Source organism: Chaetomium fimeti (assembly GCF_033439085.1).
Source record: "Chaetomium fimeti strain CBS 168.71 chromosome Unknown B0H64scaffold_5, whole genome shotgun sequence".
Taxonomy (NCBI): Eukaryota; Fungi; Ascomycota; class Sordariomycetes; order Sordariales; family Chaetomiaceae; genus Chaetomium; species Chaetomium fimeti.
In genome coordinates, this window is record NW_026944333.1 from 3322449 (window position 1) to 3347469 (window position 25021).

A 25021-nucleotide genomic window follows, 5' to 3' on the forward strand; every position below is an offset into this window, starting at 1 on the left:
GTATGTTCAGTGGGTCTTCAGGGAGAGGGAGGCCGCATTCTAGAAGCTTTCTGTTGCCACCAACACCAAGCTTCGCTTATCTCCATCTGACAAGAGCATCCGAGATGATGGAAGTACCATCTTGAATTGGTCCTTCTGTTCTAGGTTTCATTCGTTTTTCTTTTCTTACAAGAAAATCTAAACTTAGAATTCGGAAGTAAAACCCACAACAATGACATCTCCCAAAAATAACGGCGACGACGACGACTATGATGAGATCCCTCTTCAACACCAGCGCCCATTTGGAGCTGGACTGCATAGAAAACCGATAGCGTTTGTGTCGGCGTCGGGCGGAGGAAAACTCAGATCAGTCGATGATACCGCAGCAGGCAAACCGCAACAGAACGTGGCCGATGTCTATCTCAGCATGGTCCTCTCCGAGGATGTCACCCGGCCCAAGTCAGCACCGCCTACAAGCAGTAGCGTCTCAGAAGGCGAATCATTACAGGACGGAACATGCACCGTCTGCAAGCTACCGCTCAAGACCGACAGGGGCACCCACGCGCAGTCCTTCGCACACCAGGTCTGCCTCCCACACTCACAACCCCCGTCGGCCCTGGACCGTTCCCGTATGGGCCTCGCCTACCTGTCTACGTACGGGTGGGATCCCGACGCCAGTAAGGGGCTCGGTTCAGAGCAGCAAGGTATCAAGTTCCCCGTCAAAGCCAAAGTGAAAGACGACAAGCTTGGCATCGGCATCCAGGTGCCCAAGGGGCTGCCACCGCCCAAGAAGAAGGAGCAGCTGCTTGATGCTAAGAAGGTCAGGAAGATGGCCCTCGAGGAGAAGAAGAAGGCGTCCAAGATCCGACAGGAGCTATTTGGCGACGGGAAATTGGAAAAATACCTCGGGTCGGGTGCTACCGGATGATGAACCCAGCCCTTCATGAAAAAATAGATACATTCAGCCTCAAGGAAACTCATCCACGCCACCCGCCCTCGTGTACTCCATACACTCCTCCTTCCGCTCTCTCACCGCCCTCTCGCTATCAACTTCAACCCTGTAAAACCCGTCTGTCCCATCCCCCAATGTCTCCTGCACATCCGCCTCCAGGTCAGCAACGGTCTCGTACTCGCCCCCACCAACACTTCTCAATAGTCACCGCCTCCGCCTGCTCGCTCAAGTTCCCCTAGGGCCCCGGACGAGGCCGAAGCCGCCCACGCCGATGTGCGTGGTCTTGCGGAAGGGTTTTGTCTCAGTTTTAAGCGCTTCGGGATTCTTTCTGTGTGTAGAGTAGCAGCCTGTGCCAAAGCATAGTGGTATTTATGCCAGAGCTCATGTTGAGCGGCCCATTGCTCTCGCCGTATACCGGCGGTCCGCGGCGGCACCAATCGAGGAGAAGTTCTCTATCAATTACATCGACGATTTCTCGCCAGCTGGTCCTTTGAATCATGGTGGTGAGTGGGAGTGCCTGTCGTCGACGGGGGAAAAAGAAGGGCGAGAGGCAAATGGTGACCGCGAAAGGGGAGGGAAGAACAGGGAGGTCAGGGGGTGCAATCAATCTGCTGTAGCTGTGCTCAGTTTGTGGGGTGTCCTCATCAAATGGGTGAGCATCCTGATTCTGGGCCTCAGTCGATGTTTCGCTTTCCTGGTCAACACCAGTGCCACCGAGGACTGATTTGTGGCAGACGCCAGGAAGCCCGGGTACGCGGCGGTGGAGTGAGCTGAAATATCTCTCTCCCCGTGCAATGTTTTTGTCTCCTTGCGATGTTTTTCCCCCCTTCCATTTTTACCTTTGGTCGGGCATAACCATCCGGGCCAGCAGCAGTCCATCAACTCAACGACGCGCGCACGTCACAAGCACGTCATCTGAGAGGAGTGAACACACGCCCGAGGGTGTTTGACTGTCTCGATACATATTAGACACCGCTTGACGTATCCATGCATGTGTTTCGTCATTCTGAAGAAAGAGACGTTGGCCAAAGTTTTCTGCCATTCATTTCTCACCAAAGTGCTGCTTAACATCATACGCCATCGCTAGTACCTCATGTCAAGGATACACGAAGGTAACTGCCATACCTTCAACAAACACCGACATAACCCAGCCAACACACCCCTACATACTAGCCCCTCCTTCCCCCGACCACCCCCCCCCCACCACCACCACCACCGCCGCCGCCGCCACCACCCTTCTTCTCCGCCACACCCGCATCCACCGTCGGCGCCGAGGGCAACCGCACCCCCTTCACCGTCCACTCCATGCCCACATACCCATCACTCAGCACCATGACATCCACCACCCTCCCCTCTCCCCCCTCACCACCCCCATCAACAGGCACCTTCACAACGGCCCTCGCCGCAGGCCGTTCGCCCACCTCCACGACCGCCCTCCGCCCATCCCTCGCAGCAGTCTTATTATTATTATTCCCCGGCCGCCACCCGACCCTCTTCACGGCCAGGACCTCGTCGCGGGCAAAGTCGCCGACGACGACAAACCAGCCCTCGGTCTGCGGCTTGGGGAAGCGCGGCGCATGCATGCGCGCCTCGCGCTCCGTGACGGGGTTGAGGCGGCGCAGGTTGACCGTTACAGAGCCGGTTTTGACGTCGTCTACTGAGATGTTGAGCTTGGGGAGGGATGGGGTGCCTCTGGGGGGGGGGCCGGGTTTGGGAGGTTGGGGGGCGGGCGGGTTTGGGTGTTCCCTTGGCCGGCGCCGATATCGTGGTTTGGGCGGATGGTGGTTCCGATTCGGGATCGGTAGCCACGCCGGTGGGTATGGAATCCGGCTTCTCGTCGGGCCAGTGGGCGGATTTGACGCACTGCAGGAGGCGGATGAACTGGAGCATCGAGCTGAGGTAGCCCAGCTCAGCCATGACGTCGATGCTGGCCTGGATGATGCGGATCGCTTGATCGAGCACGCTGGTCTGGTCGCCGACGTAATCTGTGATGGGCAGAGTGATGCGCGACATGTGTGCCTGTAGGAGCAAGAAGGCCTTGACATGGGGGTCCCACATGGGCAGGTCGAAGGCGGTACCCGGGAAGGTGAGGTTGCGGGACAGTTCGGCGTTGATGAGGTCCTCGTTGTGCCGAACCGGGAGCTCGTCGTATTCTGTCGCAATGCACATCCATGAGAGGGCATCCAGGAACGAGGCTTGGGGCTTGGCCTTTTGGACGAGCTGGCGGATGGTTTTGTGAGAGAGATAGTAGTAACTCATGATCTTGCCGAGGGGCGTTGGGTCGACGTCGCCGTTGGGATAAACCTCAACGCACTTGGAATCAGTCAGCTCCGTCAGCGAGGAATCGACCATAGATATCATGAACTCGTTGGCCATCTGTTGCGCGGTGGTTGAGTTGTGTTCTTCGGCAGAGATCTCGAGGCCGTAGTAGGACGGGTTCTTGTGGAGACGGCGGAAGAAAAAGGTCCAGGTCAGGTAGTCGAGAGCGTCCTGCTTCGTGATGATGGTCTCGGCACAGATTTCGGCACACAAATGGTTGTCGAGCACCGTGTGGAGCGAAGACTCGACTGGGAAACCCGTATGCAGGAAGTGCTTGTAGAAGTCCTTCTTCGAGTCTTGCGTGAAAATGCGGGCAACACCTGAGTCGTCGAATTGTGGGCGACCGGCACGGCCCAACATCTGCAGCACATCGGTCAAGTCCATGTCCTTGTAGGCCTCAATTTTGGCATCGTAGTACTGCGTGCCCTTGACGACGACGAGATGAGCGGGCAAGTTGACACCCCAAGCAAGCGTGCTGGTAGCGATGAGGATCTGAATCTTGTTGTTCAAAAAGAGCTCCTCCGCCAACTGACGGTCCGACTCGACAAGACCAGCGTGATGCAGACCGATACCGAAGCTGATCGCCTCTTTGAGCGCCTCGTCCTTGACACGCGAGAGGTTCAGCTGGAGATCATCCTCATCCATGCTAAGGAAACGCCTCGGATTGTCTTCCATGCCGCAAAGGTTGATAAGGTCCTTGGCGGTAAGGCGAGTTTGCCGACGAGACGGGACGAACACAATGACGGGCTTTTCAGGGCTGTGGTTTAAAACCGCCAGGAAAGTCGGTCGGTTCATGGACTGCATCAACGGACAGAAACCCCTCACTTCGGGAAAGCCGTCGATGTAGAGTTCCAACGGTACGGGGCGGACCGAATGTCGAAAGTTGAACAAACCCTCATCCTTGACACCCAGCCAGTTGCCCAGATCAGTAGCGTTGGCGCACGCCGTCGACATACCCAAAAGCCGGACGGCGTTCTTGGTGGACGACGCAATGTAGTTCATGCGGGACACAATAATCTCCAAAATCGGACCACGGTCTCCCGCCAGCAAGTGAATCTCGTCAATAATGACAAGACTGACCTTGCGGACGTAACCTCTGGTTTGCCAGCTACGCGAGATACCGTCCCACTTCTCGGGCGTAGTGATGATGATGTCGGCATCCTGAATTGTCCGTGTATCCGGAGTGTTGTCACCCGTTAGCTCGACGAGCTTCAAGCCCAGCGGCTTAGCAAGGCGAGCCCCCCAATCTTTGACACGCTCGCGCACCAGCGCCTTCATGGGCGCGATGTACACAACCTTGGAACCGGGCCGCTCGCGGAACGCCCACCACATGGCCAGCTCGGCGGCGACAGTCTTGCCGCTGCCTGTCGGTGAACCGAGGAGAACGTTGGCTGGGCGATGGTATAGCGTGTGGAACAGCTGGGTTTGCATGGGGTTGAAGAACTGGAAGCGTTGGGCATAGATATCTTCCAGCGCCTGGTTCTTGAGCGCCGAGATTGGCAATGGTTGGAGGTTCAAGAGCTCCGTGTAGACGCTTTCCGTGTCGGGCCGGATAAGATGTTGGAAGGAGACGGCCGTCACCGTTTCGGCGCCGAGCCAACGGTCAGAGACAGCTCTCACGTAGATTTGATCCGGGAGTGGGTCGGCAAGCGGGATGGTGAAATTGAGTTCGTGGTCATCGTAGAGTTTCCTCCGGTTAAGAAGAAAGAACTCGTGGTGGTAAATCTCAGACGTGTCCGAATTCTCAACCCAGATGTAGTACGACTCAGACGTCCCGTGAAGGTGGTCATTCCAGCGGAACTCAGGCGTAAGATAGAGTTTGATCCTCAAGACGTCGCGGTTCAGAGGCGCGATCTCAGCCTCAACGCTCAACGTTGGGAAATTGTCGAGGAGCTTCGAGATCTTGGTGCCCATCTTGTAGTTGTTGACCAGGTTCCCGATTTCCGCTGGTTCCATCTCCCTCATGGACTCGATAGACAGGGAGTCTTTCATATCGAGGTTGCTCAGAACGGGTCTCGGGAGGTCGAACTGATGGAAAGGGTGCTGGAAGGCCCATAGACGCTTTTCGATGGACTTGGCCATGGTCAGCAGCACCAAGCACTGGTAGCCCCATCGTCGGTTAAGTGCGATCATGAACAGAGCCCTGCAGATACGCCCGGCTTGCTGGGCGACGTAATTCAAATCATTCGTGAGTGCAAAGTCTTCCGGTTGGCCTCTTGAGATGTAGGATTGCAGCAAGATGTTGGTTTTCGTCTGCGCTTGGTCAATCCCACCCTTGATGTCGTAGGGGACAAAGTGAGAGTTCTTCCTCATATTGGTCAGCTCGTCAGCCTCGTTATTCCTCGACTGGATGTTGTCGAACTCGCCACTCATCGCGATCATCATCAGGATATCCCTTTCCTCGGAGCTGGGTTTCATGAGCGAGTTGAAAATTTGTATGCTGGTGTGTTGGATGTAAAACTGGCTGGCAATCCGACCAATATCTTTGCTGCGCAGTTCCTCGGTGCGTTCGTTGAAGATGACCATCTGGTTTTTCTGGAGCGTCCTGGCCGCCTCAATGACTAGCTTGCGTCGTCTCAGAATCAGAGAGCGGTCGTCTTGAAACTCGTCCCACTCGATACCGTAAGCCATCGGGTTCCGCTTCATGCGGACAAACAGATACGAGTATCCAATCCACTTCACGGCGTCGTTTACTGAGTTGACGGTGCCCAAGGCAATCTCGGCGTTCAGGTTGTCGACAAGCTTGGCTGAGAACCTAGACTCGATAGGCAGCTGATCCGTTACAGCCGTGAGGTAGTGGGGGAGCTTGTCATGGGTAGTGCAAATCATGCCGATGCCGACGTCCTCGAACTGTGGACGACCAGCACGACCAAAGATTTGCAGGACGTCAAGGATCCCAAGATCAACAAACTTGCCGTCCTGGGCGCTGTACACCTGGGTTCCCTTGATGACGACTGCCGCGGCGGGCAAGTTGACACCCCAGGCAAGCGTGGCCGTACAGCAGAGAACCTTGATGACACCCTCCGAAAACAGGCGCTCCACAAGGTTTCTGTCGGACCGAGCCATGCCGGCGTGATGAATGCCCAAACCCTTGGGTATAAGATCCCGGAGCTCGCGGGCCTTGGTTGACCTGACGTCCTTCATAGCCATCTCGAACCTTTCGTGATTACTGGGGTCAAACAAGCCAACGCAAGCATCGTCGACGGCCTTCTCGTGGAGCATCTTGGCAGTTGCCTGGGTATCTCGTCGCGAGTGAACGAAGACCATGACCTGGTGGTCCCGCCCCAACATCTCGCGGACCTTCTCGAAAGCCACTTGGTCGATGTTGTCCCGGGATTGTTTGCTGTTCGGTTTGCCCTTGACGCCGATGAAGTGTTGCTCGAGCGGGACCGGCCTGAAGGAGGCATCAAAGTAGAACAGTCCAGCCCTCTTGTTGACGCCCAAGAACTCGGCTACATCAATGTAGTTGGGTAGCGTGGCACTCAGGCCAACGATCCGGATCAGCGACTGAGTGCTCTCGACCTGCCGCTGCGTTCGAGCGACCAGGGACTCGAGCACGGCACCTCTCTCATCGTGGAGCATGTGCACCTCGTCGATGATGAGCAGCCGCACTTTTTGCACCAGTTCCGTGTCTCCAGTCCCCTTCCTCGTCACAACGTCCCACTTTTCGGGCGTTGTGACAATGACCTGCGTCTGGACGATTTCAGACTTTGTCAGGTGCATGTCGCCCGTGTACTCGCGACAACGCAGCCCGAGCCATGCTAGCCGCTTGCTGAGCTTCCCAGTAATCTCAGCTGCCAGCGCCTTCATGGGCGCAACATAGACAATCTTGAACTCCTCCGCCTGCACGGCGAAGTCGGTGGTCGAGTGGTTCTCGAAGGGACTCGGCGTCAGGTACTGGCCAATGGTGTGTAGAATCGTGAGCATAGCTGCGTCCGTCTTTCCGGCACCTGTCGGGGCGCAGATGAGCATGTTCTCGCTCGTCCTGTACGCCACTGGGTACACTAAACTCTGCATGCGGTTGAGTGTCTTGTATCCCTTGAACGTGTTCCTGCACAACCCGTCCATCTCCGAGATGTTGACGAGCTTCTGACCGGGCCAGAGCTTGCCCGGGTTTCCGGCTGGTATCGCATACTCCTCGTATTTCTCAAACTCCAGCCTCTGGCTGCCAACCGGTAGTTTGTATTTGGCACCAGTGTGACTTAGGGTGTTGCCGGCTTTGTATGTCTTGTAAACGTGGGGGTAATCCTCCTCCTTTTCGCGCACCGCAGCCAGAGGAGCAGCTTTGTGTTCGGCGTCTTTCCGCCGGAGTGCCTCTCGCCTTTGAGCCTTGGTCAGCAGCTTTGGAGCCTGGCCAGTCTCCTCATCGCGTAGGCTCTCCGATGCCACCGAGGCGACAATCTCGGACCTGTGGGTGACCAAGTCGATGATGAAGTCCAGATCGTCGAAGCCCACCAGGTCTGTTAATGATGACTGGAGTTCACCCTCAGGCCTGCTGGTGCCCAGGATGTCCATGATCTGGTCCTGCAAGGCACTGGATGTGAGGCCCGATTTCCGGGAGGAGATGTCGGCGCATCTGGCCACCAACCAGTGAGCATCAAAGGCGCTAGAGGTCTCCCCTTCGACACCATCGAACAGATCGCCGCTGTCAAAATCGATTTCGTCCAGCTCATCATCCGAGATGAAGTCCCAGACATCCCGAGGCCCATCCCGGGGCTCATATGCATTGTCGATCTCGTCGTCGTCCCAGTCTAGCTCATCTGTGTTTTCATGACTAGGAGTATTTGGCAACCCTGCAACGGCAGTCTTCATAGCTTCTGCCTGGGCGCGCCATTCTGTGATGGTCGAGCAGCCTCCTGGTGGTGGTATTGACCCCGCCATTGTTGTCGTTTGTGTGTGAGTGAAATTGGAGTGGTTGTTCTTTGATGGCAGTTGATTTTTAGAGATGCCGGATGTTGAGATTTGTAAATGGACAAAATTCAGAGCGCTAAATTCAGATATCGCAGTGTAAAAGCCGATTAGTAGACCAGATAGGAAGGTATTTGTCTTTCTTCCCTCACGGCAAGAGCTGCCCGACGGGGAATGAGTGAGCGAAGCGCTGCCCCCCGGTTGACTCAGCCCGGGGAACGCAGCGGGCCCCTGGGTGCCATTTCAGTGGATTTCACAAGCATGCCCCACAAATTAATCTTGAGAACACCAATGTACGAATAACGAAAAGGGTATTGGACGGTTTTCCCTAGAAAAAAAAGTCGAAACCACGGTATCGTGTACGGAAGAAAAGCTCGGGCACTCTGATGGTGTGGTGCGGATCTTGTTCTGTAGAAACGCGTTTCCTCGGGAAGGTTGAAACGAACGCTGTCCCGTACCGTACCTTTCGGTTACATACCCCAGCAACCGTTTGGCACATGGCACATTCCTTTCAAGGTTGCTTTGGGAGAGAGGTTGGGGGGGGGGGGGGGGGGGGGGGTGGAACGGCTGAGAGTGAACGGATACCTGAGGCCGGTCTCGATCACCGCACAACACAGCATTCAAAAAGCAAGTTTAAGAAATAATGTATTAGTACCAAACGTCCATACAAAAGAAAAGCCCCAAACTCCATGCCCAGAATACCTATTGCTCCCGGCTCCCGGCTCCCCGTTCTCCGCACCCCGCACTCTACTCTGATGCCTAACCCTTCGATGGCTTGCCTACTGAGGTACTTGTCCCCTCTCCCCGCCGGCCGAGTCGAGAGATGCGTCTCTGCAAATGATAGAACCGAAACAAACGAGACGAGAAGGGCCCGCGCAGATGGAACCAAAAACCAGGCAACCGTAAAGCGGCCATCCTCATCCACAGCTCTTCGCCCTTTCCCCTCGCTTTGGTGCGGCCGACCATCGTTTGTCACCCACCCCGCCGCCCGCTCTTCTTTATCCTTCCTCCCCTCTTGATTCCCTAGAGCGCCCTGTCGAGATACCGCAAAAGCCTCCCGCCGGTGGTGTTGTGGTAACTTGAGTAGGCGGAATCCAGTAATCGAGATCGTTGCATGCGTGTCTCCGTAGTGGGCGTAGGTCGTGGTAGAGCGGCTCCAAAACGGCTGTCTACACATGGAGTGAAAAAAGGGGTTTCGGAAATAGCGCTTTCGAGATCATCATGGTTCGTCATAAAGCTGTCGTGACGGGTGCGTGCCATGCCATACCGCTCCGAGGTACACTCAACCAACCAACCCTGCTCCCCTTCCTCCCACCTCCCCCTCCCTCAGACCGCCTAACAGCACTTCCCACCGCCCCCGGCCCCGCTCTGCTCACCGACATTCACCGCCGGCCCAGCGCCGGCCTGGTCTGGCTTGGATGTGTCGATGATGCGCTTCTTGATGTCGGCGGCCAGGCTGTAGAAGGCCTTGTCGATGTTGTTGTTGGTCTTGGCGGAAACCTCGAGGAAGGGGATGCCCAGCTCGTCGGCCAGTTGCTGGCCGCGCTCCGTCGACACCACCCGCTTCTCCTCCCAGTCGCACTTGTTGCCGATCAGGATCTTGTTGACGCCCTCTGTCGCGTGCTGCTCCACGTTGGCGAACCACGTGCGGATGTCTGTTTGAGGAACGGCGGTCAGTCACGTAGCAAGAATAGGGATTTGTTGTGGGTTTGGGGTAACGCACTGTTGAATGACCTCTCGTCGGTGACGTCGTAGACCAGCAGGATCCCCATCGCGCCCCGGTAATACGCCGTCGTGATGGTCCGGAACCGCTCTTGCCCGGCCGTGTCCCAAATCTGGAGCTTTACCCGCTTGCCATCGAGCTCGATCGTCCGGATCTTGAAGTCGATACCGATGGTCGTGATGAAAGAGGGAGTGAAGGAGTCCTCGCTAAAGCGTAGCAGACAGCATGACTTGCCCACACCCGAGTCTCCGATAAGCAGCAGCTTAATCTGTTGGTACCGCCAGTGTCAGTATCCATGGCCACATTTTGCGCGTAACGTTTAGAAGTACTGGGCCGACGATTGCGAGGCACCGGAGAGGGTGTATTTACCAAGAAATCATAGTTTCTGTTGTTTGACGACATTATGGAGGCTATAATGGACCGCGCCGGCTTCGGGACGGGTTCTTGTTTCGAGTGTCAGGGGGGGCGGTTCGTGTTGAGAGCCCGAGCGAAGCGAAATAAGCCCGCGGTAGAAAAGGATCGAGTGATTCGGTGTGCCGACCGCAATAGGTAGCAAGATCCGGAAGCCGACCCAGCGAATTGCGGGTTTCGAGGTGCGACGGAGGCCGAGGCTGGTTACAAGTCAGTGTTGCCGTCCTTCTGCGGGTAGTTGTTGCGTGTTTTGTGTGCCGCTTTCGGTCGTGAATATGATAGGCAACGGGGAGTTCGGTGATTGTTGCTGCGTGTGGTAAAACTGCTGCTCCCACAATAGAAGTTGAAGTTGGATCGGAAACGAAACAATGGCTGGCGACGGAGGAGACGAGAGTTTGGGGACGACGGGACAAGAACGGGGTGGATCGCCGGGGCCACGGAGCTGACGCACCTGCAGAGGACAGAAGCCTGGAACCAAGAACCAAGGCGCCGGCTGTTTTCCGGTGGTCAGGGGGGTTGGGTTGTTGAAGAATGGATGCCTTAGCCCCGTTTAGAGCCGCAAGATCCTCTTGGCCTTGCCGAATCAGTGAACAATCAAAAAGTGCAACTCTTTGGATTCGAGATGTCAACAAGTCAACCCTTGATTGTTGCCGAGGAGGTGAGCCGCAACAAGTCGTGTCAGATGCAGAGCGTCTCAGGGTCTTGGCGCACCGGGGTCCTGCCTTGGGTGTTGGATGAGACAAAGTTGTTGAAGTGGCGCATCCAGGCCCGGCAACAGGCGGGCTCGGCGGGCTTCAGGGGTCCGTTGTCAATTGCCCCACAGGGGTATCGAAACGCCGCATGGAACGTGTCCTCCTGTATTTACCGTACACAGTACACCAAAGTAATGGATCAGCACTTAGGTACATCTATGTGTATGGATTATAGATCAACTACCTAGGTACCTACTCTACTCGAACAATGCTTCAGCGATGTCGGCTTGGGTTCCAACATGAAGAAGGCTTTTAAATTACCGCATGCGGAGGATGAAACCGCCATTCCCGCCTCTCGGAAAACAATGTCCTGTTTGATATAGAGTGGCGCTTGGTGTATCACGTCGATCACTTGGTCACTCCCCCTCGCCCCCCTCGCAGCTGTTTTCTGCACAATCGCCTCTCTTGCTCTCTTGGTGGCTCTAATCGTAACCTATGCGCCTCCCATGCGTTGAAAATGCTACACCGTTGTACCCAATGCTCCCGTCCAGAATGCTGTCCGCTGGCTGAGATGAATCACATAGAGAGACGCACTTTCCGTCTGCCCTCACCCCAAGCAAACCCCTATTTCATCCTGCCCAACCACTCGGCATAGGCCCATCGGATCCTTTCCAGGGCCTTCATCTGCACTTGAATCCCCTTGAGGTTGGCCAGCTCGTCTAGGTCTTCGATGAACTCCTTCTCGACGTCACCGGGCAGCACGCTATGTGCCAACCCGCGTAGGACATGAACCTCGCACACCAAGAGGCCGTGGTCGCGGTACGAGATGATGTTGTTCTGCGATGTCGTGGCCTCGGACAGGATCCGGTCGATCTTGCGCAACACCCGAACGCTGCGCCTGACCTGCCGGCCCTGACGCATGCCTTTGCGGCTGCCAAAGACCGTTCTGAGGTATTGAAAGACACCGATCGAGACTGAAACCTGTTAGAAAGAATAGGGGTCGAGGCGATGACCAAGAACGAAACATACCGAGAACACCAGGAGTCAAGCCAACAAAGCCAAACACCAACTCCTGGCTCTTCAGAAGCGCATCGATCCCGCTAATAGCCACCTCGAGGTCGACCTTGGTCTTTTGCACCTGGATTAGCAACGACCGAACGAGATCCCCCTTGATCGCACCCACGATCGGTCGGCGCAGGTCCTTCTCGTACGCCTTCAGAACGGGCGTCACATCCCCGGCCTTGACCTTGGACCGGATCTCGCCAATTTCGAGTTCGGTAATGGAGGAGTTTCCAACGGCAATATCGGGGTTATCCATGGCGAACTCGACCACCATCCTTTCGAGGCTATCACGGTCGGCCTTCAGGCTGTCCCGGCTCATGATGGCGATCTCGCTGTTGGAGTCGTGCCGAATCGTGCCAATGATCTTGCGGACCGGGTCGATAACCCAGTTGAACCAGAAGTCGCGGGCGGTGGCGCCGAAATCACGGACCCAGTTGACGATGTCGTCTTGCCTGTTGATGAGGATACGCAGGATCGTGGAGGACGAAACCAGGAGAGCGGCGGCCGGGAGCCAGTATCTGACAATTCTCGACGGCCGTCCATGCTCATCGGCGAGGTCCGTGATGGCGACGCGGTGGTTGGGCAATCCTTTCTGGAGCAGTCCAAGAAGCCGTCGCGCGAGGACGGTGGGTCTCTCGGCCGGGTGGGAGTCCTCGATGTGAATCGACAGTTCGGGGTCTTCGTCAACGCCACTGAATACCTTGTCCTCGAATTCCGAGACGGAGAGGTCTAAGAAGACAACGGATTGCAGGATCATGTCCATGAGGGCGACGCTCCGCTCCAGCAGGCTTTTCCACTCGTCGCTCTGTGTCTCCTCGGTGGTGCCGAAATTGAGCCCCTCGTCCATGAGCACGCCCAGTCCGGTTGCTGTCATTTCCCGGAGTCTGCGCAACCGCTTCTGCTTGTAGCGGGCTTCTGATCGACCGATGTCCACACGAGAGAGGATCTTGCGTTGGATATCAGCGATGGACCGCTCCGTGACACTTTGCCTAACAATTCCATAGAATTGGCGCCAGTGTCCGGACAGCGAAGGGTACAGTGTCCTGAACCCTTTCGGTTTGCGGTCGGGGTCACTCTCGTCCTGTTGTGCGGAGGACATGCCTTCGGGCTCGGACGCCGGGCCAGGGAGCTCATCACGATACAGGCGCTGGAATCGATCCAGGCTGTCGGAGTATACTTCCCTTGACCATCTCCACATACGCAACGGCGATGTCTGCACAGCATAAACAAAGCTGGATGGGTAAGAGGTCATAACCTCGTCCCAGTACCAAATGTCATCGCTCAGTGGAATGATCTGGTCGAGGAGGGTGCTCATCAGGAGACCGTACGTCTGCACGGTAGCCTTACCCACCAGGAGCCACTCGACGTCGGTCTCATACTGGCTCTTCGCCTCGAGGAGCTCGACCGAGGGCAGTTCTCCCGTCAGGCCGGATTGGAGGAGTAGCCTCTGAATCCGCGGTGACGACAGATGAGCCCCCGAAACGGAGCCAGACGACAGGGCCTTGACGATGCCTAGAAGCTCGTTGAGGCGAGGCGAAGCGAGTGCCGAGGTGGCGATGCCGTCGACGGCTTGCAACTCGGCATCGCGGTCCTGCACATGTGTTAAGGGCACAAGAGAGACCCGGTCAATGCGTGCATCCAGACGGCGGACCTGGCTGCAGGTGGGATATCGGAGTTAGGTAACCATGTTGATGTTCCAAGACGGGGGAGGTCTTGGGGTAGTACGAACTCGGCCACAATCGACATTGTGATATGATGCCCCAACCGAGGTTTCGCAACTCCCGAAACCAAAGGCTGGGCTGTGCATGCGCCTTAGAAAAAGCAGTTCCCGCCCTTCAAAAGAGGTACGCGTCAAAGTGGCGAGTTGGATGACCCCAGAACTCAGAACCCTCACAACACTGATGGGCTGATGGTCCGATCAGGTCATCTAGTTGGGCCGGGTGTTGCAAGCTCCGAGGGGCACTTCTAGGGCCAAGCAATTTTGGTTGTTGTGGGGGACCTGGGTTAACGACCCAATTATCAAAGAAGTCCAAAAAAGTGAGATCATGCCCGTTGGACAGAAAACGAAGGGAATCGTTGCGTCTTTTCGCAGGAAAACTGCAGGAAAATAAAACGCAGAAAATAATTCCTGTCGGGTCACTTTTAGATGGGAAATTTTGCTGGGACAGCACGAGACAAACAACAACCGGCGTCCACGTGGAATGCAAGACTTGGTCGGGCTGCGGCTTCAAATCTTGATTATGACTTCATAGCCCTGCTCCAAGGTCTCAAACCAAGTGACGGCAGCTGACCGTAATCTGTACTGTCAGTACCTACCTTCGCACGTGCTTCGGTACGCAGTATGGTTTAAGAAGTACGAATACCTGCATATCTATATCCGGTTAACCAGTGACATGGACAGGAGTCCGGGACCTTAACTTTTCGTCGTAATGTAGCTCAATAAGTATACATGGCTTGGAGATATTCTATCAAGGGCTGCCTCCGTGTTTGAGAATGCTCTACTTAGCCCTTCGCAGAATTCCTCATCATGAGAAGCACTTCGGCGAGTTCCTATCCTGGCCGGCTTTGCGGTGAACCCGCGGGGACTTGCATACTCACATGCACCTATCCGTTATTCTGGTCTTGGCAGGCACCAGTCAGCGGGAGCTTTGGCTCAGCGTTCAACTGATCTCGGGCGGCCAATGAGCCGGGATCCACAGCCCCACTTGGCGCATCCGGGAGACGGATCGCTTGTTTCCCAGGTGGGCCGATTCTGGCGCGACTCGCTCAGCGGACCTGAATCCAACAGTTCCATTGTTAATAAAAATCCATTCACCCCTGACCCTTTTTTGCTGCTTCTCCTTTCACACCACTCCAAAGCAACGGATCATCAACCTACGAGGTGGTCTTCTTTTCCTTCTTTCCTGCGCGCCTGCCAGCGGTTTAAACCTTCATCTGCGTGCCTTCCTTTTCCTTTTAGAACGCCGCCTTCGCGCAACCAGGCTATCGGCACCGCCAAAGATGGCGTCCGCAGTCCTGTAAGTCCCCCCAATTCACGAGCAGACGCGTCGCGCGCCAGGTTGGACTGACACGGCGCAATGCAGGAACTCGACCATTACCGGTCTGAGCTCATCGGCCTCCATCACGACCGTCTTCGAGGAGGTTTCCAAGTACAATGTTCAGCTGAACGTCTTCGAGCGCCTCTGGGCCGTACGTGAAACCGCGACGTCTTCCCACAGACAAACAGATTGGCTAACTCGGTCATAGGCCTGGTATCTCTGGATGCAGAATGACACGATTGCGACGGGTATCATGAGCTTCGTCATGCACGAGTTCGTCTACTTTGGACGGTCCCTGCCCTGGATGATCATCGACGCCATCCCCTTCTTCAACAAATACAAGCTTCAGAATGTCAGTTCCCCCGTCAATCTCGAAACCCGGGTGTACGCTAACAGCGCTTTAGACCAAGGTACCGACATGGAAGGAGCAGTGGGAGTGCGCCGGTCTCGTCCTCCTCAGCCATTGCACCGTCGAGCTTCCCCAGATCTGGCTATTCCACCCTGTTGCAACCTACTTCGGCCTGGACTACGGCGTCCCTTTCCCCCCTGCCTGGAAGATTGCGATGCAAATCGCCGTCTTCTTCGCCGTTGAGGATGCCTGGCATTACTGGATGCACCGGGCGCTGCACTACGGCCCTCTCTACAAGTCGATCCACAAGCTGCACCACACCTACAGCGCGCCGTTCGGCCTCGCCGCTGAGTACGCGTCCCCGATCGAAGTGATGCTCCTGGGCTTCGGTATCGTCGGAACCCCCATCATCTGGGTCTCGGTCACGGGCGAGCTGCACCTCATCACCATGTACCTGTGGATCGTCCTCCGCCTCTTCCAGGCCATTGACGCCCACTCCGGCTACGACTTCCCCTGGAGTCTGCGCCGCATCCTGCCCTTCTGGGCCGGTGCCGACCACCACGACCTGCACCACGAGCGCTTCATCGGCAACTACGCTTCCAGCTTCCGCTGGTGGGACTACTGCCTCGACACTGAGGCCGGTGAGGCGGCTAGCAAGCAGCGTCGCGAGAAGAAGCTGGCCCAGATCCGGGCCAAGAAGGCGCAGTAAATGACACGCCTCCCTCTACTAGACGAAAGCGTGCATGACGAGCATGTGACCGTCTTCAATTGACACAACATCTTGGGGGTGAGAGAAAGAGACGGACGATACTTGAGCCGGCCCGTCGTAGAAGGATAGACATTGGCAGGGCTTGAAGGAAGAGGACCACTTGGGGACACATCCAAGGTGGATATGACATCTGTGATGACGAAACACACGAGAACTGGGGCTATAGATCAATTGCTACGAAGGCAAAAAGATAGGGACGACGCAGTCTTGAGGGGCGTTGTTGGCTGGCGGTCCATTAATCCTAATATTTCCCACCCGTTTGTATATATGGCATTACACTATCAGACTTTAATTCGGACAAAAGAACAAATACACCGTGTCCTACAATCTCGTTGCGATACTGCTCTTCAGGTATGTCTCGGTGTGGCGTTGAAACCAAAAAGGATGAATAGCAACGCAGCGTCGAGTTCAGAGCTCCCCTCCTCCATCTCCCCCATCTCCCCCATCTACGCCTCGGGCTGGGTCGTCGAGAGAGCGCCCTCTGAACGGATGCCTCACTTCGAGCTCTTGGGAACGCAGCAATCCCCCGCAGATTTCACCGCCCTGTTCGCCAGGCCGGACAAGCCGCTTGCCTCTCCTTGCTGCTGCTGCTGCTGCTGCTGCTGTTCTTGCGGCTCTTGTTGCTGGCCCTGGGGTTTCTCGACAGCGACTTCGCCAAAGTCGGTGGCCAGCTTGTCGCAGATCGTCGCCAGCTCGATGTCCTTCTCCGAGAGCCCCTTGGGGTGGTGGGTCGTCCAGCGGATGAAGGTCGTGTTGAACACCTGGGGAGGTAGGGCGTGGTTAGAGAGTCAAGGGGAGGGTAGTGGAAGCTGGGAAGTTGGGGCGCGGGGAGCGGGAGGGGGTTTGGTGGGGAGGATGAACCCGGGCTCGGGGGCGGTTATGGCATGCATACATTTGACCACTCCGGGTGGTGGCTCTTGAGCTTGCACTGGAGAGACACGGCTGTCATGAAATCCTGGTGATATTGTTAGTTTCGTGAACGCCCCGGTTTTGTCATGGCCGCCTCGAATTATCTCGCTTAACGGGGACAATGTACACGGGGGAAGGATAAATGTATTTTGCTAATAGTGTACAAAGAGGAATAAACAAATAGAGCTCGGTGATGTCACTCACCCATGTCTTGGCAAACGTCTTGAACTTGAACTCGCGCTCGAGTGCCTGTCCCTCCATCGTGAGGGACCATCGCCCGCCATTCGTTGTAAGTAGAGGGGATAGGAATGTTTCAAGTACTACTGGGTCCGCATCGGCTGAGAATCGAGGCTCCAGGTTACCAGCCATCGTGATCGACTTGGCGGTCGTAGAAGTGAAGCGTCGGCTAAGCGGTCGAAGATACCGATGCTGTGCTGTGCTCGTGGCTCGTGATGTGTGGGTGATTAGTTTGGAAAAATGTCTGGCTGACTGATTCGGCAGGCAGCTGATGAGTGATGCTGGCCTCAATTTTGGGATGACTGATGAGCGCATTTTGAAGGTGCTGAATTATTCCGGGATGATGGTGCTTCGGAAGAGGCAAACAAGAGTTGAGTTTCTTACACAGTGAACTGGAGAAATCCAATACACCGTCGAGCCACCAAAGTTGCGGGACTCGGTAAGTCTGTATGGTATTTTACAACCACATCAATTCCAATCCTCAAACGGAGCCATCAGCTCTCCCTGATAATTACCAAACACGGTAAACAACTCGCTTTAAGCTCCGGAGCAGCAGCAAATCACATGCTAAGGTAAAGATGGGTACAAGCATATCAGAAGACGTCCCAAATCCCGCTGCATATCGTGGATTCTATGTCTAATGTTCCTGGTCTTATCAGCCTCGTAACCCCAAACCGGCAGTGCGAAGAGGAGGAGGAGATGATCTACAGGCCATGTCTCGCGAATCGTTGTCGACCGGTCACGCTGGTTTTGTTCCCCGAAAGGACTCCTTCCCGGGACGTAGAGCTTAAGTTCTCACTCTTGAGCCGCTGCTGTCCTTACGTTGTGCTTGTCAATGTTCAGTCATCGAAACGGTTGCATGGCTCAAAAGGGAAGGGTCTCTCCATCCGGATGGTTGATGTTGCTCTCAAGTACATCCCCGTCGTTGGAGTCTGGATGACTGATCCCAGCTTGGGGAAATTGAGCATGGAATCACATTACTACTCGGCTCTGCGGTCTGCGTATTCGTAATTATTTCGGTTATCCTCCCTTTTTTTTCGTTATCCTTCCCCCGAGGACAAAGCGTTGCGGCAAGACTTCATGTGATGCAGGGCTGAAGCTGTGATGACCTGCGCAGACTTGCGTCGAAAGATGTTCTTCACCGAGCGGTGGGGTTTCACCGAAAAATGGGGCTGTCCATTCCTGTCGGTGATCGGAAGAAATTATTCGCTTATGCCAAGACCAACCTCGTGGACGGACTCATCCCGCCGGCGTTTCCACCCCGCGTCGCGCCAAAACCCGAGAGCACCTCGCTGCCATCCCACAACTGCTGACAAAGCACGCAACATTCGAACCGTTCATCAACCCGGATCACGTTGATGCCATCGCCACGCCAAAAGACCTGAGCTTCGGATAATCTTCCTCGAAGGTCGCACTGATTAACCTGGTCCGAGTTCTCCGCGCAGCAGGAACTTTACGAACCGTCCTGTTCTGCACCACTGCTCCCGTTCTCCGTCCTCCACATTTACCTAAGCACCTATCGAAGACCAGGGTCTTCAAACCGCAATCATCGATCCATCTTACACACAGTCGACTCCTAGCAAGACTGCATCCAGAGTTCTCAAACCTAAATCGGCAACCGCTGCGCTGCGTCGCGTCCACTCTGACCCAGCCACTGGATTATTTTAGTCGCGAAGCCAAGTTCGTTTCCCAAAACAGGTTGCGCCGCCTCACCCGTACGCGGTGCTGACATAACATAAGAACAAGGTTCAGCCACGAGCCGGAGCATCCATCGTCAGCAGCGCTGCTGCTCCCTTACCTAATTACCAGCCAAGCTCAAACTCGGGAGCTCTCTCGTCTCGACGTCTGCAAGTGGGTTGCTTCACGCTGCTGAGTCAGGAACTGCGGTTACAGCATGTCGAACAACGCCAGCATTGGTGAGTGGTGACTGATTTCCTTTTCTGGGCCGTCGCCCATATTACACTTCATACTCCCCACACATTACCATCGCCGTCCTCTCTCGCCCAGTGGCGCCCGGCGAAATACCGCAGATGCGCAAAAGGAGACATGCGCGATTGCAGTGTGTTTCGATCGCTGCTGCCTATACAGGCAAAGATATCCCGCTGCTGGCACTTCGAGTCCCCCAGTGAGGGCCGAGTGCGAGGGCGTTTTGCATGCGCATACGGGTACGGGAGTGGCGGGAAGCTTGAGCAAGGGAAAGGGACCTCGATCAGTCAACCTCCATCAACCTCCAGGCATCACCACTTCCGGGGATAGCACGTTCTGCACTCACCAGCCCGATCCTCTCGACCTTTGGGCATTACACATCTCCATCCCATTTACATTGGCTTGCGAGTCCCCTGTTCCGGGGACCCGGCCTCCCCCGTCATCTCGGATCATCATCCCCAAATCGGACCCACTCTCTTTTTTCTACGTTCACTCCACGGCACACGCACGGCAACCTTGTGGTGCTGCTCACTCCGCTGGGTACAAGAATGGCTTCCATCCCTGCCCCCGCCCCGACGTCTTCCTTACCTAATTCCCCAAAGTTACCAATTAGACACTGAGGTGCGCACACCACTCCGCGGCATCTTGTAAGTCGCTTGCCCGAGACGAGAGCAACAGCCAGCGCCGTCCTCTCCGCCTCGCTCTTCTTCACACTTCCCTACAATCTCTCTTTGAATACAACATCTCAACTCAACCGAGGTGACGGGGGGCACAAACACATTTGCGGGAGTTCCCCATCGGCGAGAACCTCTGTTGTTCCCGATACCCCCATATCTGCGTCGGGGAGAGCGTTGGATTTATAATCTGTCCAACCCCGATCCTTCACAAACCCTGGCTGCATCGCTCATACCGCACTCCTCTCCTTACGTCCAGACTCTCAAATGCGACTCCCTGCCATTTTAGGTTTCAAGCGTTTCCGTTCCCGTCTGCCAAGTTGATCAAGACGATTCGCTTGTTTTGACTCCAACCCTCCCCCCCCCCCCCCCCCCCCTCACTCTCTTCGCCCCGGTCGTCGATCCCCCAGCTGCACCTACGTTTCTTTACTTCATATTGTTTCTTGACATACTGACCAGTCCCATGGTATCAGAGCTTAGTGCTCGCGAGCATCCTGTGGCCGCTGCACCGATAGCTGCTCAAACAGATCACGCCGTTTACGCGCCACCCCCCAACTTTGCGAATCATTTACAATCGGCTTCCGACGGGTCCGGGATCAAGAACTCGCCCGGCCCAGCAACACTACCGCAGGGGTACAACCACACACAAATCCCACAAAGCGAGGCTCACATTCACCCTGAATTGCGGTCAAGTCACGAGCCACCGCCAACAACTCCTGTCTACGCACCAATTCCCAATATGATCCAATCAAGCACTGGCGTGCCGCACACTAACCAGGCAGTTGCCATGCCAGGCCCGTCGGCAGTTGTTGCTCACACTCTGGGGCCGGTATCCCCGGGGGATAGCGCAGACGGTCGGAAAGCCAAGCGGGAGTTATCCCAATCGAAACGGGCTGCGCAAAACCGGGCTGCCCAGGTTAGTAAACAACACCCCCTCCTTACGTAAAATGCTGACGAAGCCACGCCCGTACCGCAGAGGGCCTTTCGCCAACGAAAAGAAGGATACATAAAAAAGCTCGAACAGCAGGTTCGGGAGTACGGCGAGATGGAGTCCACTTTCAAGTCCATCCAAGCCGAGAACTACACGCTACGAGACTACGTCCTCCGTCTCCAGTCTCGGTTACTGGACGCCCAAGGCGAGTATCCCCAGCCGCCTCCCGGCATCAGCCTCGCGCACCCCAACGCCCAGACCCAACCACCACAACACGGCGGTCAAGAGGTGTCTCAGACCGCCAGCGCCGCTGCCCCCGGCGCGAACCAGGTCGAGGTAGCGGCGCAAGCCGTCGCTGGCCTCACGCGGGGCGAGCATCTCGGCGGCCGGGACCCGTATGCCCCCGTCCGGACCGACGATGATAGGACGGCCGAGGAGATCACCCGCCAGCTACAAGCAGATGGCGGGCCGGACGGCTTGCCTGCGGCCCCGATGTAGGACACGGGCGCCTACTATGGTTCCCGTGACTGATGGCCTTCGTGCAAGGGGTTGGTCACCGTTCCGAGGGGGGGGAGGGTTTAATATGACCCTCCTTTTTTGATACGAGCGGCGGTAGTGTGTGTCTTTGGTGGGGGAGTTCGTAGTCTCAGCGGGAGGGGATCCTTTATTCCTAAACGATTCTTTGCCTGGGCGTTTTGGTACCTTTGGGGGGGTTTGGCGCGCGCGTTAAGGGGGAGGCTGTTGCCCTGCTTTCCTTGAACCTGTTTGACCTGTGTACTTTAGCGCTTTTGCCCTTATGGTCTTGTGTACCTAAATGAGCTCCAGTGGAGTGGACGAGTGTACCTGGAGACGATTAGACCTTTTGAGTATTCTTTACCGTTATACCTGCCATTATGGCTTAAGAAGGCCGTTTGTATGGCAACGGCGCGATTCGGGTATCCTCAACCTCAGCAATGAGGCGCCTGCCTGTCTTCTGGTGTTTGGGTGTATGGAGAATATCATTTTGGGTTCCTATTGACATGTTTGACCCGAAATAGTACGTGACAACCGTGGAGACCGCATGAATGCATCTCCCGAACCTTGATTGGAAAACAAGCGACAGGGCGTAGGTGCGCGGACAATATGCATCTTGGCCCAACAATGTCTGTTTTGTCTACGGGAATTGCGATAGCGCCGAATTCATACCATGTCCCTCCCTCCATTGAACCCCCCGCCCATCGGCACCAAAAACTCCAATTTCCGAGCTACCTACGCAGTGTAGTGTTTGTTTCGTCTTAACCAAAACCAACCCAACCACGCACACACTATAGATCCCCACCCGACATTCATACCCCATCCCGTCGCGTCGAGGCTGCTAATGCTCTCTTTCTCCAACTCCTCAAGCAAAGGCATTCCCCAGATCATGCTCCTAATCACACACAAGTCAGTCAGCAAACCACCCACAGAAATCCACCACCACATCAAGAACAAACGCAGAAAAAAAAAACATACCTTGAGATAATCCGCCCCCTTCTCCAACCACTCCTCCTTAGTCACCCTCGCCCTTCTCGCCTCCTCCGTGCCCGCCCACCCCGCAGCCCCACGCCACGCGTCCAGCACCGCATCATCGGCACGGCGCAGGGTAAGCGGGGCTCCCGCAGGCAAGAGCGCGGTCAGGCCGCGGCGCAGACGCTCATCAAACCCCTCGAAGAGGGCGTTGCCGCCGGTGAGGAAGACGTCCCGGAGGAAGTCGTCGGCGCCGCCTCCCGGGAGGAGGCCGAGCGGGGGCAGGCGCTGGGTGAGGATGTCGGCGGCGATCTCGACGATGCCGGCCTGGTCGACGCCGGCGATGGCGGTGGGCTGGAAGAGCACCTCGGGCACGCGGATGCGCTCGACGTTGAGGTGGACGCGGTGGGTCTCGGCGGGGGAGGCCGGGTCGAAGGGCCGGGGCCCGTGGCGGAAGGCGTGGAGGAGGGATTTGGACCAGTCCTTTTGCGCGTCGAGCGTCTGGTCGTACTCGAAGTCCTGGTCGTACCGGAGCAGGTCGGCCTCGAGGGCGCGCACGGCGGATTCCAGGTCCTCCTCGCCGCCCTCGCCGTCCTCGTCGTCGCTGTCGCCCTTGTTGGCGCCCATGGCCACGCTGCGGTACACGCCCCAGTCGGCGTCGTCGGCGCCAAAGTCGTCGTCGTCGCCTCCGCGGCGGCGCTTGCGGCTGCCCGACGCGCCCGTGGGGGCGTCCGAGGCGAGGTTGGCGATGTTCTTCATGCGGATCTGGCTAGCGAGGGACTTGCGGTTGCCGAGGTCGGCTTTGAGCCGGTCGCGGTCCTTGATCTGGGCGAGCTTGGCGAGGCGCGCCTGGCGCTTCTCTTCGAGCCAACCCTCGAGGTCGTTGACGCGCCGCTCTTCGTCGAGGCGGGCTTCTTCGGCGACGCGGGCCTTTTCGGCTTCCTTTTCGGCTTTGGCGCGGGCGCGGGCGTCGTGGTTGGATTTGAGGAGGCGTTGCTGGCGCTTTTGTTTTATGCCGGCCTCGTCGAGTTGGTCGTCGGGCACATCGAGGAGGCTGAAGTCGGGTGCTGCTTGCTCTTCCTCTTGCTCGCCGCCGAGGTCCTTTGTCCGGGCCTTTTTGATGGACTTTTCAAGTTCTCGGATCATGCGCTCCAACCCCGCCTCGTCCTTAACCTCAGCCTCGTCCAGCAACCGTTTTGTCTCCTTCTTGTTCTGATCGGCAATCCGGCGTTGGACGTCCTTGTAGTATTCGAGCTCCTGCTCCTTCTTCATCAACCTCTCCAGGCGCATCTTGGCGGCCTGTTCTTGTAGTCTCCGGCCGCTCTCCTTTTTCCTCTCGGCGATCCGGGCGAGTTCTTCTTCCGTCTTCTGCACAATCACTTCTTCCGTATATGGGTACTGGATGATGCGTTCCCTGTCCTCGAGCCCTGTCCAGTCCATGAAGCGCGCGACCTCCTGGTCATAGTCGAGTGATACGTAGCAAAAGTCCCGAACCATATTCTCGGCCTGTGAAGAGTTGAGTTTCCCGGGGAACCCGCTGTAGTACTTGAGCCTGATAAGCTTCTGAAGGTATTCGGCGGCGTGCCAGCCACCCCAGTTCAACCGTATCGCTTGAGAAAGCATAGCTTTGGCGTTGTAGACGGGAATTAGATGCGTTGCGCTGTAGGATGAAGAGACGACAAGGCCGGTTTTGCCTCGATTGTGGCGGTATGAGAATAGGGAGTCGATTCCATAGACGACGCTAGGGACGTTGTAGCACTCGAAAAGCATCTCACTCATTGCTTCGCAAAGTTAGTAAGTGGCAAGAATATCCGGAGTACATGATTCTACGCACTCTTCCTCGAATATGGGAGGTTGGCGACGGCCTCGGTCATGACGATGGGCATGTCGATGCCCCCCTCCACCCCGTTCATGCCGAGTTTGAGGAAGACGTGGTCGAGAACGTGTTCCACGACATCCCAACTACTGACGATGCCGGTGCCGGCCTCGAAGGCGTTGCGAATGTGTCCTCGTGCCGTGGTGTCGGCGTAGCAGTCCTGGCCTGCGAAAGAAAAGGTCTTGCCCGCTTTGCGGTCTCGGTACTTGGACATGATCGGAGGGATTGCTAGCCGCGGCTTGGTCTCGAACGACCAGCCTGCCCGGACGGTGGAGGAGCCTGCGAAGCACAATTCGAGCGCGTCAGCCATCATGGGATTGGGTGCGCTCTGGGGCTCGGAGCTGCCTACCATTGTCGATGACAATCGCAGCTTGTCCGTCTGGCTGCGCCAACGCCTGTTCTCTGCCGTCCAATTGCGGCGGAAGGTACTTGTCGAACTTGGCTTCCTTGACCGGATATATTGTCGGTGGGGGGAGGTTTTTCCAGGCCTCCCTTCGGTTGACTGTTTCGTCGGTTGCGGAGGGCGCCATGGTTCCTTCGATGGTTGTGGCCGCTGGGTGGGAGTGTTCGTTAATCTAACGGTGTTGCCGTCGTTTTAGTGGTTGAGCATTGAACGGCGCATTTTGTTCACGGGGGGCGGATGGCTTTGGGGGTTTGTGATTTGCTGTTGCGTAGCGGGGGCGAAAAAAGCTGCTTCGAGAATCGCGACCGCCTCGAGTTTAAGCTGTGTGTGGTGTTGGAAAGCTGCCTGTGATCATTGCACGAAGCTCGAAACCGCGTA

The 25021-nt window shown here is 56.4% G+C and overlaps 7 protein-coding genes across 7 annotated transcripts; 3 read left to right on the forward strand and 4 right to left on the reverse strand.

Annotated features, from left to right (window-relative positions):
* Nucleotides 1–11: 11 nt before the first annotated feature.
* On the forward strand, nucleotides 12–1221 carry B0H64DRAFT_197266 (uncharacterized protein). The gene has a single exon (XM_062799188.1). The coding sequence runs from the start codon at nucleotides 212–214 to the stop codon at nucleotides 905–907; it is 696 nt and encodes a 231-aa protein (XP_062658397.1). The 5' UTR covers nucleotides 12–211; the 3' UTR covers nucleotides 908–1221.
* On the reverse strand, nucleotides 947–10283 carry B0H64DRAFT_443918 (Sec63 Brl domain-containing protein; the record flags this gene model as incomplete). Its single annotated transcript, XM_062806745.1, has 6 exons — nucleotides 947–1124; nucleotides 2102–2623; nucleotides 2796–8085; nucleotides 9535–9813; nucleotides 9882–10149; nucleotides 10251–10283. 6 exons carry the CDS (start codon nucleotides 10281–10283, stop codon nucleotides 947–949), a joined length of 6570 nt encoding a protein of 2189 aa, XP_062658398.1.
* Nucleotides 10284–11196: 913 nt separating this feature from the next.
* Nucleotides 11197–14266, reverse strand: B0H64DRAFT_425495 (ATP synthase regulation protein NCA2-domain-containing protein). The gene is made up of 3 exons (XM_062805687.1): nucleotides 13776–14266; nucleotides 12014–13701; nucleotides 11197–11958 (listed from the first exon to the last, which is right to left on the reverse strand). The coding sequence occupies exons 1-3, from the start codon at nucleotides 13790–13792 to the stop codon at nucleotides 11609–11611; spliced, it is 2055 nt and encodes a 684-aa protein (XP_062658399.1). The 5' UTR covers nucleotides 13793–14266; the 3' UTR covers nucleotides 11197–11608.
* A 554-nt stretch (nucleotides 14267–14820) lies between these two features.
* B0H64DRAFT_197342 (C-4 sterol methyl oxidase) lies at nucleotides 14821–16234 on the forward strand. The gene is made up of 4 exons (XM_062799190.1): nucleotides 14821–15063; nucleotides 15130–15235; nucleotides 15293–15436; nucleotides 15489–16234. Exons 1-4 carry the CDS (start codon nucleotides 15047–15049, stop codon nucleotides 16140–16142), a joined length of 921 nt encoding a protein of 306 aa, XP_062658400.1. The 5' UTR covers nucleotides 14821–15046; the 3' UTR covers nucleotides 16143–16234.
* On the reverse strand, nucleotides 16234–17792 carry B0H64DRAFT_197332 (pterin 4 alpha carbinolamine dehydratase-domain-containing protein). The gene is made up of 3 exons (XM_062799189.1): nucleotides 17316–17792; nucleotides 17095–17157; nucleotides 16234–16963 (listed from the first exon to the last, which is right to left on the reverse strand). The coding sequence occupies exons 1-3, from the start codon at nucleotides 17661–17663 to the stop codon at nucleotides 16697–16699; spliced, it is 678 nt and encodes a 225-aa protein (XP_062658401.1). The 5' UTR covers nucleotides 17664–17792; the 3' UTR covers nucleotides 16234–16696.
* A 2943-nt stretch (nucleotides 17793–20735) lies between these two features.
* Nucleotides 20736–21377, forward strand: B0H64DRAFT_443922 (uncharacterized protein; the record flags this gene model as incomplete). The annotated part of the gene is made up of 2 exons (XM_062806746.1): nucleotides 20736–20864; nucleotides 20925–21377. 2 exons carry the CDS (start codon nucleotides 20736–20738, stop codon nucleotides 21375–21377), a joined length of 582 nt encoding a protein of 193 aa, XP_062658402.1.
* A 629-nt stretch (nucleotides 21378–22006) lies between these two features.
* Nucleotides 22007–24984, reverse strand: B0H64DRAFT_401952 (ARP5-like protein). Its single transcript, XM_062804193.1, has 4 exons — nucleotides 24590–24984; nucleotides 24199–24519; nucleotides 22371–24145; nucleotides 22007–22287 (listed from the first exon to the last, which is right to left on the reverse strand). The coding sequence occupies exons 1-4, from the start codon at nucleotides 24768–24770 to the stop codon at nucleotides 22258–22260; spliced, it is 2307 nt and encodes a 768-aa protein (XP_062658403.1). The 5' UTR covers nucleotides 24771–24984; the 3' UTR covers nucleotides 22007–22257.
* Between the last annotated feature and the right edge of the window lie 37 nt (nucleotides 24985–25021).

Coding starts and splice junctions, on each gene's coding strand:
- B0H64DRAFT_197342 (XM_062799190.1), top strand. Junction 15,236..15,292: donor TCTTCGAGCGCCTCTGGGCC/GTACGTGAAACC, acceptor ACTCGGTCATAG/GCCTGGTATCTCTGGATGCA. Junction 15,437..15,488: donor ACAAATACAAGCTTCAGAAT/GTCAGTTCCCCC, acceptor ACAGCGCTTTAG/ACCAAGGTACCGACATGGAA.
- B0H64DRAFT_197332 (XM_062799189.1), bottom strand. CDS start 17,663: ATGCGCTCATCAGTCATCCCAAAATTGAGGCCAGCATCACTCATCAGC. Junction 17,158..17,315: donor AGACGTTTGCCAAGACATGG/GTGAGTGACATC, acceptor CAATATCACCAG/GATTTCATGACAGCCGTGTC. Junction 16,964..17,094: donor ACCACCCGGAGTGGTCAAAT/GTATGCATGCCA, acceptor CTACCTCCCCAG/GTGTTCAACACGACCTTCAT.
- B0H64DRAFT_197266 (XM_062799188.1), top strand. CDS start 212: ATGACATCTCCCAAAAATAACGGCGACGACGACGACTATGATGAGATC.
- B0H64DRAFT_425495 (XM_062805687.1), bottom strand. Junction 11,959..12,013: donor CTTGACTCCTGGTGTTCTCG/GTATGTTTCGTT, acceptor AACAGGTTTCAG/TCTCGATCGGTGTCTTTCAA.
- B0H64DRAFT_401952 (XM_062804193.1), bottom strand. CDS start 24,770: ATGGCGCCCTCCGCAACCGACGAAACAGTCAACCGAAGGGAGGCCTGG. Junction 24,146..24,198: donor CCTCCCATATTCGAGGAAGA/GTGCGTAGAATC, acceptor AACTTTGCGAAG/CAATGAGTGAGATGCTTTTC. Junction 22,288..22,370: donor AGGGGGCGGATTATCTCAAG/GTATGTTTTTTT, acceptor GTGTGTGATTAG/GAGCATGATCTGGGGAATGC.